Here is a 16,828-nt window from a genome sequence, read left to right as displayed (position 1 = left end):
ATATGAGTATCAACTGAGGGCTTTCCCCCAAGGTCTGGATGATGATTGAATGTGGCAGATATCTCCCTGTGTGAATTCTTGATCCTTCAATTAAAAAGGAAAAGAGAGAACAGCTTTCACATTGTGGAATAGTGCCTTATTACTGGTATGCTCTCCTAAAAATGGTATCAACGGAATCTAAAAAAGATTGTGCTTGGGAAATTCTACCTGACAAACTGATTGGAGGTGTTTCATAAAAGTTACACAAGGTTTGCTCAAAACTGTCAAGCAGTTTTCCTAAGTGATTCACTGAATTCTATAATCCACTTATACTATTAAAACTGAGCATTTCCAAGAAAGAAAATAGAATCACATTTTGACTATTTAAAAATGATTTCAAAATAAAAAGTTAAAAAAATATTATTTATTTAAAACCAGGGAAAAATCAGAATGGAGATTTTAGGAATTTTGAATATTGGCCATGAGGATAAGGGATTAAAGAAGTAAAAATATCTAAAATTCTTTCTTTTTTTCCCACATTGCTAGCATTTCAACAAAAAGTAGAGGCAGAAAAGTACAGTGAATGAAATTATGAATTTTTGAGTCATTCAAACTTTGTTTTGTATTACATTGCTACTTAACTAGTTGTCCTGCCTTGAGTAATTCAGTAAGTTGTTTAATACTTATAAATCTGAGTTTGTACATCTGAATGTTGGAATAACAATGCTATTGCATGGGCTAGTTATAAGAACTAAAATAGCTGGTACATAGTAATAAACATAGCTATTACTATTAGTGTTAGCTGGAAATAAATACTTCTTTCTTTATATGGGTTGAGTACTTAATTAGTATTTACACATACATTTTCCTGTACCTATATTGTAAAAATGTATTTTTTATCATATCAGTGTGAAAAGCAACATGTACGGAATGTGTATAGAAGTTCTATAGTTCATTGGTTTCTATACTAACCATTCCTGAAATAACATATGTGCTCAAAAAACAGAACTAAATGTTCTTTCAATAATGTTCAGATGTCTTCACAGTACTGTGTGTAATTCTGCAAAAACAGTCAACTTCCTAAACTCTTCCTGTCCTTATTGCCATTATTGCCATTGTCTTGTTATATATCTGAACATAAATAAATCCTCACAAAGTTGGGCCAACACAAAAGGCTGAATTAAGAAAATGTTTCCATAGGCTCCTCAAGTACATACTCTATCCTTTCTCAGGGAGAACCAGGACCCCTTTCTAATGGGCACCCACCTCTCCTGCTCTCCTCTTACAATGCCCATCTTGACACCAACGAATCCTCATGGCAGCAGCAATACTCCTTTTCACACAGAGGCATGCAGAGCACATCTGGCTTCCTCTGCTGTCCTTCTTTGGAATATCTATAAATTACCAGCCTGAGAAACCTTATGTCAGATGACTGTGTCCTTGTCAGAACTTATTATTTTCTGTGCATTTTTTGATAGGGCAATCAACAATTTTTTAATTGAGAATCTATTATGTGTCAGGCAGTATTCTTGGAGCTGGTGGTATGGCACTGAACAAAAGATTCCAGAATAGGAAAAATTCTCTGAGCAGTGAAGCATGTTCTGAAGCAAACAGCAAGCTTCCCAGCACAAGCTGTGAAGCAGGAGACGGATCAGAGACCAAGAGAACAGAAACCAGAACGGCCAGATGCCATTTGCTTAGCCCCTGGGTAAGGACCATCATCAGACTTTAATGAGTAGGAGCTGATGGTTTAAGCCACAATCAGTTATGAAAACCAGAGAGCCTATTTCCTAAGCCATACTGACTGAAGTCTACCAATTACTTGATAGGCAAGGGCATTTGTATTGGAACCTTTATTTTTTTTATTTTGTCATATAAAGGCATATGGTTGGAAACATAGATATATCTTCTTATAAAAAGTGGGCCTACTGTTTCTCAGTAATTTTTTTCATGTTTATAAAGTTCTAGTGGAATAATCCATTTAGGGTATAATTGACTAATTGACCAACAGTGTGAAGATCTTGGGAGTCTGAGTGCAAAATCAGGCAAGCCACACCTGTTACAGAATATGACATACATGCATAATGTGTTTATGTCTAAATGCATACATATCTCTGGACATCTTACTGAAGCCCAGAGGGATGACACTCCCACATCCCATAGGTCTTCTTAGGGAGCACCTTCTGTATACACTAGGCACCTTGTGTGCATCCTACCTGTGATTATATGTTTACATGTGTATTTATCCCAAGGAATTCTGACACCCTTAAGATGAAGGATTGGGCAAATCCATCTTGGTATCATCAGAATGATGGCACCTAGTAGGTCATCCAATATATATTTTGAAGGAACAAATTCAGATTAGTTCAGTCTTCTGGTGGAGCACTAAAATCTACTCCTTCAATCACTGACCCCAAGATGGTTCTAATGATCAGATATGTTTGAGAAACATTATTCAAAATCATTTGAAATGGCTTCTTTAGTAGCATAAGGGTGAAACTGATTTTATTTTCAACTGTATACTTTTCAGCATCTTCAGAAATTAGAAAGCAACCAGAATGTAGCACAGATTGCGATACACGCCAAAATTTTAGAAAAGAAAACAAAATTTTGATTCAAATGCAGCTCCAAACTCCTAAAAGAAAATCCCAGTCCCAGATGTTACACAGCTCAACAAATAGATGTCAGGAGCAAATACTTTTCAAACAAGTATATTTCATGACCTGGCCTGTAACTACTTCTTTTCTCTCTGATGGTATCATTACAGCAGTAGGACTCTACCATATACATGCCACTGACCAAATGCGATTTTCAGAAGAAACAGCTTAAAGAACTAAATATTACAAGGTATCAACAGAAAGTGCCACATTGGGTTAAGCTCCAGGAAAGGACAGGGAAATTGAGTGATTTGGTGGCCCTCATCCTCTGGTGGGCACATGGCACTTTGAGCCTAGGATGAATGAAGGCCTCTGAGTGCCATTGTGAAGGCACAGAATCAATTAGGATATATGGTCAAGAGAAAAGAACGAGCTTAACTTAAACTCAGGGAACAGCAGAACAATTTCTTAAAAACAGAGGAAGTTATCCCTGAGGAATGTGTTAGATTTCTACAGGTGAAGATGAAGAGAATGTAGGGATTGTTCACTCCAAATTTGTAATCAAGGAAACTGGGGTTCATGAAATCCAGTAAATTTCCCAAAGAAATATAGCTAGTACATGGCAGAGATAAAGATTTGTTGTTAGGCCTATTTGACTCCACAGCCAAGTCTTCAGCCCTACACTGGGCTATAAATATTCTGGGGAGGCTAGAAAGGAACCTGTGTTACAAGGCTATGCAAATGCAGGTCAAATCACAAGTTGGGAGTGATCTGAATGCCAAACAAAATAATTTAGATTTTAATCCTTGGGTTCCTAGAGGAAAGTGCGGGGGTGGGTGGGTTGCAAACAGAGTGGAGGGACAAGATGTTTTCCAATAATCAGAGTCTCCCTCTCCAGACAATGGACAACAGAAACCAAACACTGAAACACTGGGGGAAAGTGGTAAGAGAAGGAGTGGAGAGTTGGGTCTTTTTTTTTTTTTTTAATGAAAACTATTGCCTTTCAGTATCTAACCATTTTCCCACAACAAAAATTTGGAAAATTCTGATGTGATTAAACAGAAGACTTTAGAATAGAATGGAAATGTTAATGAAAATCTCCAAATTCTCCCAAATTCATATTATTCAATGAATATATTCTAAAAACTGCTTATAAATGCAAAAAAACATGAACAAATATTCCTTGAACTGTAGAAAGTATCTCTCTAGTTATCTTGGGATTCTGAAAGCAGTCGTGGTTCCAGCTGGAATGAAGAAAGTATTCTACTATGCAAATCATGTAAAAGCATTTAACAGCAATCCAATTGGAATAAGTCATCAACATTTTCATTGTCACCTATACACTAGATTTCTTTGTGGAGTGCCAAGTATGACAAGCTTTTGACTGTTTAATGTAAGTATCAAATAGACTTCCATTTATTTCTTATTAGAAAATTTGTTATAATACAATAATAAATTCAATAGCAGAGATAATCACTCACTCTAATTATTAGAGGTCTCTCTATTACCTCAAATTTATCTAATGCATTTGCCAAAAGTTTAATTAAAATGAGACGACTGGAATAATTAATATCATAGTAAACATAAGACCAATAAAACCAATAAAATTGTAATGTTTTTCTATCATTCTATTTTGGCTGTGCTGAAGGAGGCCCTTTCAATTTTCAGTAAGAAGTTCCTTAAAACAGTTTTTATAATATTAAAAGTCTCCTTAATATTTGTCTTAAAGATTAACAAAATATGACGTTCTGCAAGCTTTTATCAATGTGGAACAATGATACTGTGTCATGTGAAACTTAGATATTTCCAATTAATGAATAAAGCAATTTCTACCCCAAGTTAATTGTAAATTCTTTATAAGATTTTATTTTAGCAAACTTTAACTTGGCTCACCATTCTCCAAACTAGGCAGATGTGTATAATGCTTAGAAATGTACCCAATCCAGTTCAAGTTAAACAAGTATACATGTATATATAATGTGTGCACTGTTTAAAAGCTGCATGTTGAAATATTTATAGATGATATATTTAAAATGCAGAGTTCCAAATGGTCTCTTTTAAGACAAATTTATTAAATCATTTTTAAAGACAATACGTACATGAACTTTCTCGGTACTTCACAAACAAAATAATCAGTCAAAAACAGGAAGTCATTGAAAATATGGCACTCTCATAATGGCGTTCTTTGGGAATCCTTGTTTGTTCTCTGCACTTCTGGAACATGTTAAACAATAAGCTGCAGTACACAAGAACTATCAAAAGGGAGCAGTTTTGAGCCACCAAAATTGTGCGTTAACCTAAAAACCACAGTCTTCCAACTACAGACAATGACACTATCTCAGGTATTTTATGTGCTAAAATGATCATTAAAAATTAAGCACCACATATAAGCTGCCATTTAGAATATTAATTTACCTTTGCTAATCATCTTTTTAACTTAAGGCTAAAAGAGTTCACTTACCATTCGGATATTCGGGCTCAGTCCAGGAGACGTTAAAGGAGTGAGGTGAGTATGAGTGCGCGTCGGCGGCCGGCACGCCTTTGGGGACATTCTCATCAGTCCGGGCCTCGCTGGCCGCACTCACGGTGCACCCACCCCTCGTGCAAGCCTGCAGAGAGATGCACAGAAAGCACATTTCACCCTGGGTCCCCAAAGTTTAGATGAGCATGAAGGAAAGAGAATTTGTATGAGTTTCAGATTCTTGGAAATAAAGCTCTTTTTACCCCCCAAAATAAATTAATGCAAATGCTGGGGTATGACATTTAGTTTGTTTGTTAGGACATGAGTCAGCTGTCTCCAAGAATTAGAAAAAACCCAGGATGTATGAACGTACAAATTATAAACACATCCTAAATTGGTGTCTAGAAATAGGGCGCCTATTGACTGGGTGAATAGACGATGAAATTAGCCTTGCACAAAAGTTCCCAGAATGGATTAAGTGCACACACATGTATGAAAAAGTACTAAAAGTATTATAGAATCAAACAAGTGACTTCAAGGGGAAAAAAATGCATGTACAGCAAATTGCTTTATATATAGTATAGTGTGACCAGTATGTTTTATGTATAATACAACCTGAAGTTGAAAAAAACAATATTTCTCATAAATCAACAAAGAAGGAGCAGTTGAGTGAGTGTTTAATGGCTTAAAGGACCAAATCACCTATTTATATGCCAGAGGAAATGGGCTTGTTACATGGCTGACAAACAACAACGATCACAGAATCCCCCTATTCTCCAAACAGGAATTACTAACACCAAAAATAAAGATATTCAGAAACTTCTGTGTGCACTTTCATAATAAACTGCAAATAACTCCAAAACAAATGTTAAAGTGTATTAGAAAAATATCTTCATGGCTGAACTAATTGAATAAACATTTCTCCAGGAAATTGGGATGTATACACAGATTTTTCCAGACTGTATTTGTGAGCTAATACTTGCTAGTATTAGCAACTATATCTTTACATAACACAGATGTTCGAAAACAACACCTAAGCTTTTTCAACAATTCTTAAGGCTACAACTGTAATTTATACAAAACTTAAAAATATTTTTAAAAGATCATTAAATTTTACCAAAATCAATAAGGAAATGAAGCACATCATAGGACAATCTAAAAATTTGACTTTATTTAGTCCATTTCCATGGAAGGTAGATATTACCAATAAAAAAATTACACCTCTTTATTTCTCTGGGCCTGTTCTCTGCTTTTCAGTTTGATATTGAAGAATGACAGTTTGATATTCAAGACACTTGATATTCTTTATCCCAAAGGCAGGAAAAACATGACTGATTTTTAAAGATTTTATATTGATGTATACTATTTGTAAAGTTGTTGCAAATTCTTCATTGTAAGTATAAATAACAATATGCAGTTAATAGACATGGAAATCAGTCTCATTTATATTGTAAGAATGCAACTTTAACCCATGTCTTCAGGGTAATTTCTCATCAGCAAGTTTCAGATGGGTTAAATTGTGGTCAGTGCATGGAATTGCATAATATTGGGGACCTAATTAACCTCTGTGGGTTTCCTCTAATTCTCAGCTGTGGCATGTGCATATATATCTAAGAGATAAAATACTCTTTCTGCAAACAGAGTCTTTGCAAATAAACAGGAATTAATGGCACTTGTGGCCAAACCCTGACTCAGAGCTCTAGGACATGTCACTCCTATCCCAAGAAATAACTACCTGAACATTAAAACAGAAAAATGAAAACAAAACATTTCAAATGTGCTAAAATTCCACTAGAAAATGTGGCGGGTAGACTCCATGTGGACAGCTGAGCTGTCAAATGAAAATAATCAAAGGAGCATTCTTTCCAGTCTTCAGAGAGAGAGAGAAATCCATCTACTTTCATTTCCTAGATTTTTTTTTTCCCCTTAAGAGGGGGAAAAGTTGCAGCATCTATTGCTAAACTCCTAACACTGGGATTTAATTCTCATAGTCTATTTGTCACTACTGTGTTTCTTATTCATGTCCTAAATATTTTCCCCTGCCAAATCTCCTCAAAGAAATACTGTGCTATATGACATGAGTTCTGTATTTTTTAAAACAAAATGTGAATTAAAATTTACTTTGTTTTGAGAATTTTATGATACCTTCTGGGACAAATAAAGACATCCTCTGATTTTGAAGGACTCCTCTTTGGCCTATGTCATCTAAGATCCATAAACTAACAACTTGACTAACAAGTCTCTTAAGAATCCAAGGAATCTTTGCATCTATGTTCATCAGGGATATTGGTCTGTAATTTTCTTTTTTTGTGGTGTCTTTGTCTGGTTTTGGTTTTAGAGAGATACTGGCCTCATAGAATGAGTTTAGAAGTATTTCCTCCTCTTCTACTTTTTGGAAAACATTAAGGAGGATGGGTATTAGATCTTCACTAAATGTTTGATAAAATTCAGTGGTGAAGCCATCTGGTCCAGGACTTTTGTTCTTAGGTAGGTTTTTGATTACCAATTTGATTTCCTTGCTGGTAATTGTCTATTCATATTTTCTGTTTCTTCCTGGGTCAGCCTTGGAAGGTTGTATTTTTCTAGAAAGTTGTCCATTTCTTCTAGGTTTTCCAGTTTGTTAGCATATAATTTTTCATAGTATTCTCTCATATTTCTTTGCAATTCTGTGGTGTCCATAGTGATTTTTCCTTTCTCATTTCTGATTCTGTTTATGTGTGTAGACTCTCTTTTTTCTTGATAAGTCTGGCTAGGGGCTTATCTATTTTGTTAATTTTCTCAAAGAACCAGATCCTGCTTTCATTGATTCTTTCTATTGTTTTATTCTTCTCTATTTTATTTATTTATGCTCTGATTTTATTATGTCTCTCCTTCTACTGACTTTGGGCCTGTAACAACCAAATAAAACTGAAGGAACAAAACAGCAGCAGACTCACAGACTCCAAGAAGGGACTAGCAGTTACCAAAGGGAGGGGTGAGGGAGGGTGGGTGGGTGGGGAGGGAGGGAGAAGGGGATTGAGGGGTATTACGATTAGTACAAATGGTGTTGGGGAGGTCATGGGGAAGACAGTGTAGCACAAAGAAGGCAAATAGTGACTCTCTGGCATCTTACTACACTGATGGACAGTGATTGCAATGGGGTATGGGAGGAACTTGATAATATGGGCAAATGTAGTAACCACAGTGTTTTTCATGTGAAACCTTCAGAAGAGTATATGTCAATGACACTTTAAAAAAAAGTACATTGCCCCCCTCAAAAAAATAAAGAATCAAAGGAATTTATGACAGAATTTTTCTTACAGATGAAACAGAATCTTGAAATAACAGAATTATCTGCACAATATTTTGGTTTTTTTCCCCACATCTTTTTGCATGCATTTAGAGGTGCTAAGTGATAGGTGGAATATCTTGGTTCTTCCACTGAGGAAATAAATGTTTTGAAGTTGCTTCTGATTGGTCTTTTCTAACCAATAGTATCTAAATGAAATTGAACCAATCAGTACCTTGTTTGAACTCCCAGAACCAGAAGCCATTGCATTCAATGCATTGAATGCTGATTAAAATTCTGGTTTGGAAAAACTAAACAAAATAGTGGGATTGATTAAAGTTGCTTTTATGAAATGGCAAGGTCTTTGAAAGCTTCTGAGCCATTAAAATATGGTATTTCAACCCATCTCCTACAGATTTTATCAATTGCAGCCATTTTTAAAAAATTGTGAAGTCATAATATTACCCTGACATGAGGAGTAACCTATGACCAAATAGTACATTCAATTTTGGTGCAATAAAATGCATAACTAGTAAAAATATATCAATTTTATTTTTGAAATCATGACTATTAGGAACATTCAAAACTAGCATTATCTTTTCCCATAGTTTGTTTTCAGAGAAGTAGGGTCTTAGGATATTAAAAATGCAGCATGTTTTAAAGTGTGAAGAAAAAGAACAAGGTCATATCATCTATAAATGATTTTTAGAAAAGTTAAGCTCATCATTTCCAAGAATCCAGGAAATATATTTAACACTTGATGGTTATCCAGAAATGAATGTCTACAAGTAATATGAAAAATTATCCAGTCTTACATATCTTGTCACTTGTCTCTCTTACTAGCTTCTTTATTTACTTGCTGACTTATTTTCTTTATTAGGCACCACCACTCATAACAATACAATTTATTGAGTGTAGCAATATGTTAATATGTTATGGTGTTTCTCCTAGTAGAAAGAGCATATGTTTGGAACCATACAGTCCCTAACTCTGACATTTTATAGATTATTTAATTTACGTAAGAAGTCTCAGATTCTCTATGAAATGTATATACTTAGTGCTCATTAATTCATTCAGTAATTGCTTGTTGAGCTTCCAGTTTCTACCAGGCACTGTGCTTGACTTCACAAATATAATTTGAAAGATACAGTCTCTGCCCTTCAGGAGTTTATAATCCAGTCAACAGGGAGAATTAAATGAAGCCACATGAAGAAATATACATGCTCCGAGTCTGGAGTAAATCATAATGTTTTGAATCCTCATGTATCTTCCTGCCTTCTAATACCTGTTTAAAGGCTTTGTTGTCCATGCTTTGTTTTCCAGCATTCAGTCAACTAGCTAAGACTAGAAAGGCAACTAACTCTGCTGGCTGAGAACCTGATCTCCATCTACTAATCTAATGACCTTGAAAGTCAGTTATTACGTTGACACTGTGAAATATACAATAATCTCTCAATTAACCAAGATGAACCTCAGTGTTCTGGTTCATTTAATTTACTGGTTAACAGAGTTAAGAAAAAATCCTTTTAGTTGACTATTTCCTGAAAATATATTAGCATATTTTCTGCCTTAATAAATACAGTGAAATCGAAAATAATAAGAGCAAATTTATTTCCCTAACAAGAGTTAGAGCAAGGACTTCCACATCTTTATGATATCTTGCATAGAATATTATTTGGGGTAACCTTTTTCGTATCATAGAATTTTAGGGCTCAAAGAGACATCATTTAGTTCAAAATCTTCATTTCAGGCTTGAAGAATGTAAAACTCCATGTGCTTAAATGAATTTGCCTTAGGTTACACAGTTAGTGAAAAAATCTGAATTGCAACTCAGGAGAGCGGACTCCCAAACTAGTGGTATCTAGTTATCAAGGTATGATAGGTTTATAAACACAGGAGATTCAGATGCATTTTCACTGATGGCACAGAGTATCTTAAAAAAAATTCCCTTAAGAATAGAATGTTGTTTCGTGTCACTTGCCTCCTTCCGATAAAAACTGAGTGCATAATAACTTGTTTAATTTTGGTTGCTTCTAAGCAAGAGAGTTATCTTAATTTTGATCTTACCACTGTTTTGAAAATAGTGTGGGTTTCTGTGTTAGCTTTGGAAAATCAAATTGATCCACTTCTTACACCTTAGGTAATAAAACTAAGTAATCAAAGATTTTGTTTCATAAATCCACCTGTGTGCTAAGCACCTAGGCACATGGAGACAGTTCTAAATGGGATTTTTAACATTGTCTGATTGCCCTTGTTTTGTGGTGTCAGGTCAGACAGTTAGCAATAGTTGAATGTAGTTTATTTTCTCGTGGTATAATATTTAGAGCATTCAAGAGCATGTTAAGTAAAATGAATGCATACACAGTGTCTACATAAATGTAAATTTATTCATAATCAAGAGCAGAATATTTTCTATGGCATTTATCAAAGCAAATATCCTTATATAGGTATTGCTATAAAATGAAGAGTGTGTTTAAAACAAATAGGGACAATCTCATGTTTATATTCAGTTATTTTCAGATGTGCTATTAAACTTAAAAAAGATTATATTTCATCAAAAAACAAAAGGAACTACTGAGTATAAATTCCACAGTAATATCAAGGTCTTTTAAAAGACCTTTGTAAATAAAAGTGGTATTCTGTATTTAAAAATGCTATTATCTTTCTAAAGAAGCCTTTAAACCATGTTGATTCTACGGTTTGATTAAGTGACTGTTCTTCTGAGATAAAAATGTAATGTGAACTGGTACATAATAACAATCAAGAATATTTGGGGGGGGTCATTTAAACCTTCACTGAAAAATAAAAGACCTACATTTCCATACTGTATATTGTTTTTTCCAATGAATACAGGCTCATGGGGAAATATCCTTATTAATTAAGCATTTTAGAAAAATCCCTCAATAATTATGACATTCTATAAATGATAAAAAGAAAAAAATTTCTGATAATCTCAACTTAGATTTGGGAAAATCTACCGAGTCAGATTGTTATTCTATTATTTTGCATAATCTAAAATAAATATGTAGGTATTAGATCAACAAAATTTCATAGAGGAGGTGAAGTGAGTTTTCTGTGTAAAAAACAATACATGAGGCTTCTGGTCTTGCTTTTTCTTTAAGTGAAGGAGAAAAGTTGCGACAAAGGAAAGTGAACAAACAAGGGAAGGGATGGGGACAGAGACAGTAATAGAAGTAAAGTGAACTTACTCCCAGCTTGATAAGGTATCTGTTACCAGGGAATAGGTCTCGTAGCACGTGATCCTGGAAAAGTTCTGAACTGTTATAGATGACATCCCAAATGGCAAATTCAGGCGTGTGATTTGAAATATATAATAGATAGCGCTCCAGAATTCCGTTTACTTTTCTTGGTTGTTTCCACCTGGGAATGTAAAAATAGAGCATCATCGTCATTCACTCAAGTCAAACCTGAACTATACAGGATTTATAAGGGACACACAGGAACGTGGATTTATGGCTCCATGAAGAAAGCAGACTGAAAGCTCAAAAGGGATTCACTTAAAAAACACACAGTTATTACATGCCTTTTCTCAATGGTATATCGGAAATAGGACGTAGTGCCTGCTCTCCAGTTACTTGTAATTTTAATTAGCTAAAAATACAAAATCGTATGCATGAGCACTTGATTTTGAACTTAAGTCACCAAATACAAATTAGGAGAAGTAGAACATCTGAGAACTTATGAGAAATGGGAGAAAGAATGACATAAAGTCTTTAAAAAAATGCAGCAATCTAGCATAGAGTTAATACACAACTAGAGTACAGAAAAAGTTGAGTACTGGAAAGGCTGAGGTAGTCCAGTAAGATTTCTTAAATGAGCAGACACACCACCTAGATATATAAGATGGTAAACTTGATAGATGGATTCGATTTGGTAGGTAGGGGAAGAAGGCAGGGGTGTTGCAGGTGAGAGTTGTCCTGCGTCAGCGGCCTGAGCAAGACAAGCCACAGAATAGACAGAAATTGGTGAATTGAGAATTACTTAGAGTAGTGGGGAATCTTTTGGGGTAAGTGATGTGAACTCAGTTGGGGGCACACTGAAAATCAATAGGGGAGTTTAGACTTGGAACAATGGGATATAAATCATAATGCTTTTCAGCTTGAATGAATATCATAATATATTCAGTCCAAACTCTTCTTTTACAGATGAGAGAACTTAAGGTCAAGAGAGATGAATACAAACAAGTATTAACTGATGATAAGAGAGACTGATTAAGTTTTAATTCAGTACTGCCATATATCTTTTACTTCATATATTAGGTGATGGATAAGAATCACTAATATTAAAAATAAAAAAACATGCCTATATGTGAAAGTTCCATTCTGACATCAACTGCAAGGGAAAAAGAAGGTCCTAATTTATACTCACAAAGAAAATATGTGTTTTTACTTTCTCATTTCAAATCATTACAATCAAGCAAATAATATCTCACATAAAAAGCCCAAAGTAGTCATGTAAGTGGTCAGTTTTCCTCTTACTAAAGTTTGCACAAAATCTGTATATATATATGTATCTCAGCCTGATTGCATAAAGACAAAATGGAAATTAAGTTGGCAAGTGATAATCAAAGGTTCCCCGAACTACTGAACTAATCACTTTTATGCATTTAATCACAATAAAATTAATTTTATGTCAGAAACCCTTTCCTTGATTGAACTCACAGATTCTTGCATGAACCAGTGTGTGACAGAGACAATATTTCTACTTACTGTACATATACAGTTCTAGAATCCAGGATGGTCAAAATCGGAGAATCCACATGTTCTGGTGGCAGCTGTGAAGTGTACAGTATCACTGGAGAACTGTTTGTACATCCCACATGTGTGCAAGCACTGAGTACAAGTTGGTGGGGTGTAAACACCGCTAAATCTACAGGTGCGAGAAAAAAATGTATTTACTATTATACTTTTCATTCAGGAGATCTCACTCCTCTTCTACATTCTTGCTTCTTAGAACTGTTAAAAGCTTAAAATAAGAATCAATACCCATAAAAATCAATAGCAATAAAATATAGCTTGTTTTATCCCTTATCCCTTAAGTACACTGTAGTTATTTTTAAATAGACAAATGTTAGTCATACTCTGGGTTTAACTTTTTCATTTTAACAATTTGATTTCTTGAATGTCTGTGACCAGGTAAATCATTTTCTAAGTTTAGTGTTAGTTCAATGGCTTGGTTAAAAAAAGAAACATTTACATTATTTTTAAAGCATATTTGAAGACAACCAGTTATTTTTGAAATGCGAAAACACAGCTTGTAACAATGACTTTGTGCTTGTAATTACTTTTGCCGGATTGTTTTCTACTCCTGACCACCTGACCAACTATAATTTGACCTTCAAGTTGTCTAGTCTCAGTATAAATGCCTGTTTCTTTCTTAAGATGTCCTTAACACACCCTGCCATGACACCTTGAACAAGGTGGAGCTGTTATGTCTCCTTTATCTCCCACAGTATTTGCACAGATCTGTTCTTGCAACACTGTGTCATGATTTGTTTACATGACTATCTGATCCATTAGACTGAACATGTTAAGGGAAGGAAGGGTGCTAGATTTATTTGTATCCTAGGTATTCAGCACAATGCCTAGGCCTTGTAGGTTTTGAATACATGTTCTGAGTAAACAGGAAGGGAATTGATGAATGGGATTATCTAGGTACAGTTGAATAATTTCTCCTTCCCCTGAACTTCCCTCCTGTTTTATACCTGTCTACTTTTTTTTAAAGGATACTATATTCCTTGCATTAGTATAAACTAATCTATATTTTACTAATTCAATTCTGAAATACCCTGAACACTTCACTTATAAATGTTTGCAATAATTATTTTGTTGATGAATCTAACCAAAGTTCAGTCAATTTTACGAAGATTTAAACATCATTCATACTTTCATACTACTATAAATGATTGCTGTTTTCTGGAGTATTTTTGAAAGAATCTAGCCACAATTTAAGTAACACACATTCTTAAAACCTCCTTAACCTTGAACCACTACAATTTCACGTTTAAAAGATTAATGAAATGCAACCTAATTCAGGGAAATAGATTTTGCACTGCACTGATAGCAAAAGTAAACTAGGAAAAAACACTTTGATTTTCATGTAAAGTATAATCAATTAGTTAAACATATAGGTCATCAGAAGAAAGGCCAAAAAATAAATTTACACTAAATACAGTTACTCCAGAATGAAAAAGCAGTCATCAAGAAGAGACTAACAATGCTTTGGTTAAGCTTTATTTTCTTTACAACTTTATCCTAAAGGTACTCAATGGTACCAAGTTGAGGTGGGACACCCCAAGCAATGTGGTCAGATGATATGTTGCAAGGACACTTTGAAGCCTATGGTGAAGCAGTATGCACTGCCAAGGACTTCTGAGAGATGACAATGAGCAGCTGCACCATGTGTGCTCAAGTAAGACAGGGGTGGGGTGCCTTCATTTGCACCAACATTCTATGAACCTTGTGAAGTAAAACCACGAGAACAGTGGTCTCATATGTTACAAGGGGAGAAAACTATTATTTACTCTAGGAAAAATTCATGCATAGCTTGAAATGAATAGCTTCTTCTCACAGGCCCAATCCTGGCCAAAATTATATGTTAATATGCTAATATATTACATCTGTCATTCCCATGTTCTTTCATCTTCTCCTTCTGATTCATAGGAACCTGGTGACCTCTCAGCCTCTCTTCTCTCCCATCTGTCTGTATTTCTTGCATTTTATAAGAAAGGGAAGCTGGGAATTTGACTCTAAACCCAGTTTCAGAAGCCAAAAAAAGATACAGAACCTAAAGTAAAGGAGGAATCCATGATGGGGAAATGAGAACAATTAAAAGAAAGCTATAGTATTTGAGTATGAGAATACATCTAACTTTTCTGAAATAACATGCTCCAGCCAGAATTTGTATTCCATATGACAGACTCTGAGCAACTTTGGAATATTTTGCATAAACATCTCTCCTGGCCGTACCAGATTATCTTGGTCAGCAGCAAATGAGACTGGATGCTACAATGTTCTTCGGCCAGTAAACTCTTTGCGGTGGGGCAGGGATTTTTTTGCTTTCTTATATTCTAGCTTAATGAGAAAGGAATCTGTTTGCCCAGTTTTTAAGGTGATAAGGAAGCCATACCATTCAAAGCAGTTCAATACTTGCTTCTTGTGTTTGCTGGGGCAGACTTGCATAATAGAATCCTTAGCCATCTCAAGTTGATGGGGTCAGAATGCACTATCATGGCATCACCACGTCACAGTTTCTTTTATCACAGACTGCATCACTCCCTTTCACACTACAGGCTTTGAAGGTGACCTTGATCACCTCACTCACGAACTCACCTGGAATTTGCCTCAGATGGTATAGCTTCTTCTAGCAATTAGTGCCAGGGTTACTACTTATACCTAGATTCTATTGTGACAAAATATCCTCCTCCATGAATTGGGAAACATCCAACTTTATCATAGTTAGGCCTATGAGAGACCAGGATGAAGATGTGAACATGCCTGGAAGGCCATGTTGCTTGAAAGGGCCGGTGTGACTGGTGACCTGGGACTGACATACCAAATCTTGTCAAGTCCTCCATTCACAGCTAAGATTTTTACCCCTAAACTACTTAATGTGTTGTGATGTTTAGGGTGAGAAAGATCTTACATTTTAAGAGATAGAATGGCTTTAAGTGGAATGTCTGTCTAATGGAGTTTAAGGATATTGGTGCTAGACAATGCAAAAAAGTGCTATAGAAAACATAAGACTACATCAAGAAGATTCGGGAGTGCTGGGTAATTTTAAAAGGCAATAGTCAGTGAAGGTTGCAGGAAAGAGGTGACATACTGCACAAAGACTTAGAAGGGTTGAGGGTACAAGTTGTGGGTATTCTTGGGGCAGAACCATTCCAAGAGGGGAAATAATCAGAGCAAAGGCTTGGAAGGAGGAACATGCCTGGCATAGATACAGCAAGGAGGTCAACGTGGCTGGAGTGCAGCAAATGAGGCAGAAATAAGTAAGAGATGACATCAGAGACCGAAGGAGGGATGAGATCACGAGCCTTCTAGATCTTTGCACAGATTTTGGGTTTTAATCTAAGAGATCCTACTTAGGAAACCACTAGGAGATTTTGAACAGAGCTGTTGCATGATCCGACATGGACTTTCATGATATCACCCTGACCACCGCATGGAATAAAGACTATAGTGAGCAAGAATATAGGCAGGCATCCCACTTAATAAAATAAGTAAGTCATGGGGATGTAATGTACAGAATGAGGAATACATTAGATAATATTGTGTTAACTTTGTATGGTGACAGACGGTAACTAGACTTACTCGAGTGATTATTTCACAATGTATACAAATGTTGAATCACTGTGGTATACACGTGAAACTAATATAATATAATATGTCAATTGTCCTTCAATTTTTAAAAAGGAGACTATTATAGTAATGAGGTAAGTGAGGCTTGTAGTAATCAAGTAAGAAATGATTGGATTCTGGATGTTTTCCAGCTTTATTG

At 35.3% G+C, this 16,828-nt stretch overlaps 1 protein-coding gene across 1 annotated transcript in view; it reads right to left on the bottom strand.

The window, feature by feature from the left end:
• Positions 1-16,828, bottom strand: part of USH2A (usherin) — a 721,517-nt gene that overhangs the window by 326,471 nt on the left and 378,218 nt on the right. Inside the window, exons 33-35 of the mRNA XM_073222145.1 lie at positions 13,036-13,195; positions 11,515-11,686; positions 5,038-5,185 (exon numbers count right to left, since the gene is read on the bottom strand). Coding sequence (XP_073078246.1) covers positions 5,038-5,185; positions 11,515-11,686; positions 13,036-13,195 — 480 coding nt within the window. The remainder of the gene's footprint in view (positions 1-5,037; positions 5,186-11,514; positions 11,687-13,035; positions 13,196-16,828) is intronic.

The sequence above is a fragment of the Manis javanica genome, chromosome 14 (assembly GCF_040802235.1).
Source record: "Manis javanica isolate MJ-LG chromosome 14, MJ_LKY, whole genome shotgun sequence".
In the NCBI taxonomy this organism is placed as follows: Eukaryota; Metazoa; Chordata; class Mammalia; order Pholidota; family Manidae; genus Manis; species Manis javanica.
Note: the sequence above shows the minus strand (reverse complement) of the source record. Positions and strands in the feature narration are given on the sequence as shown.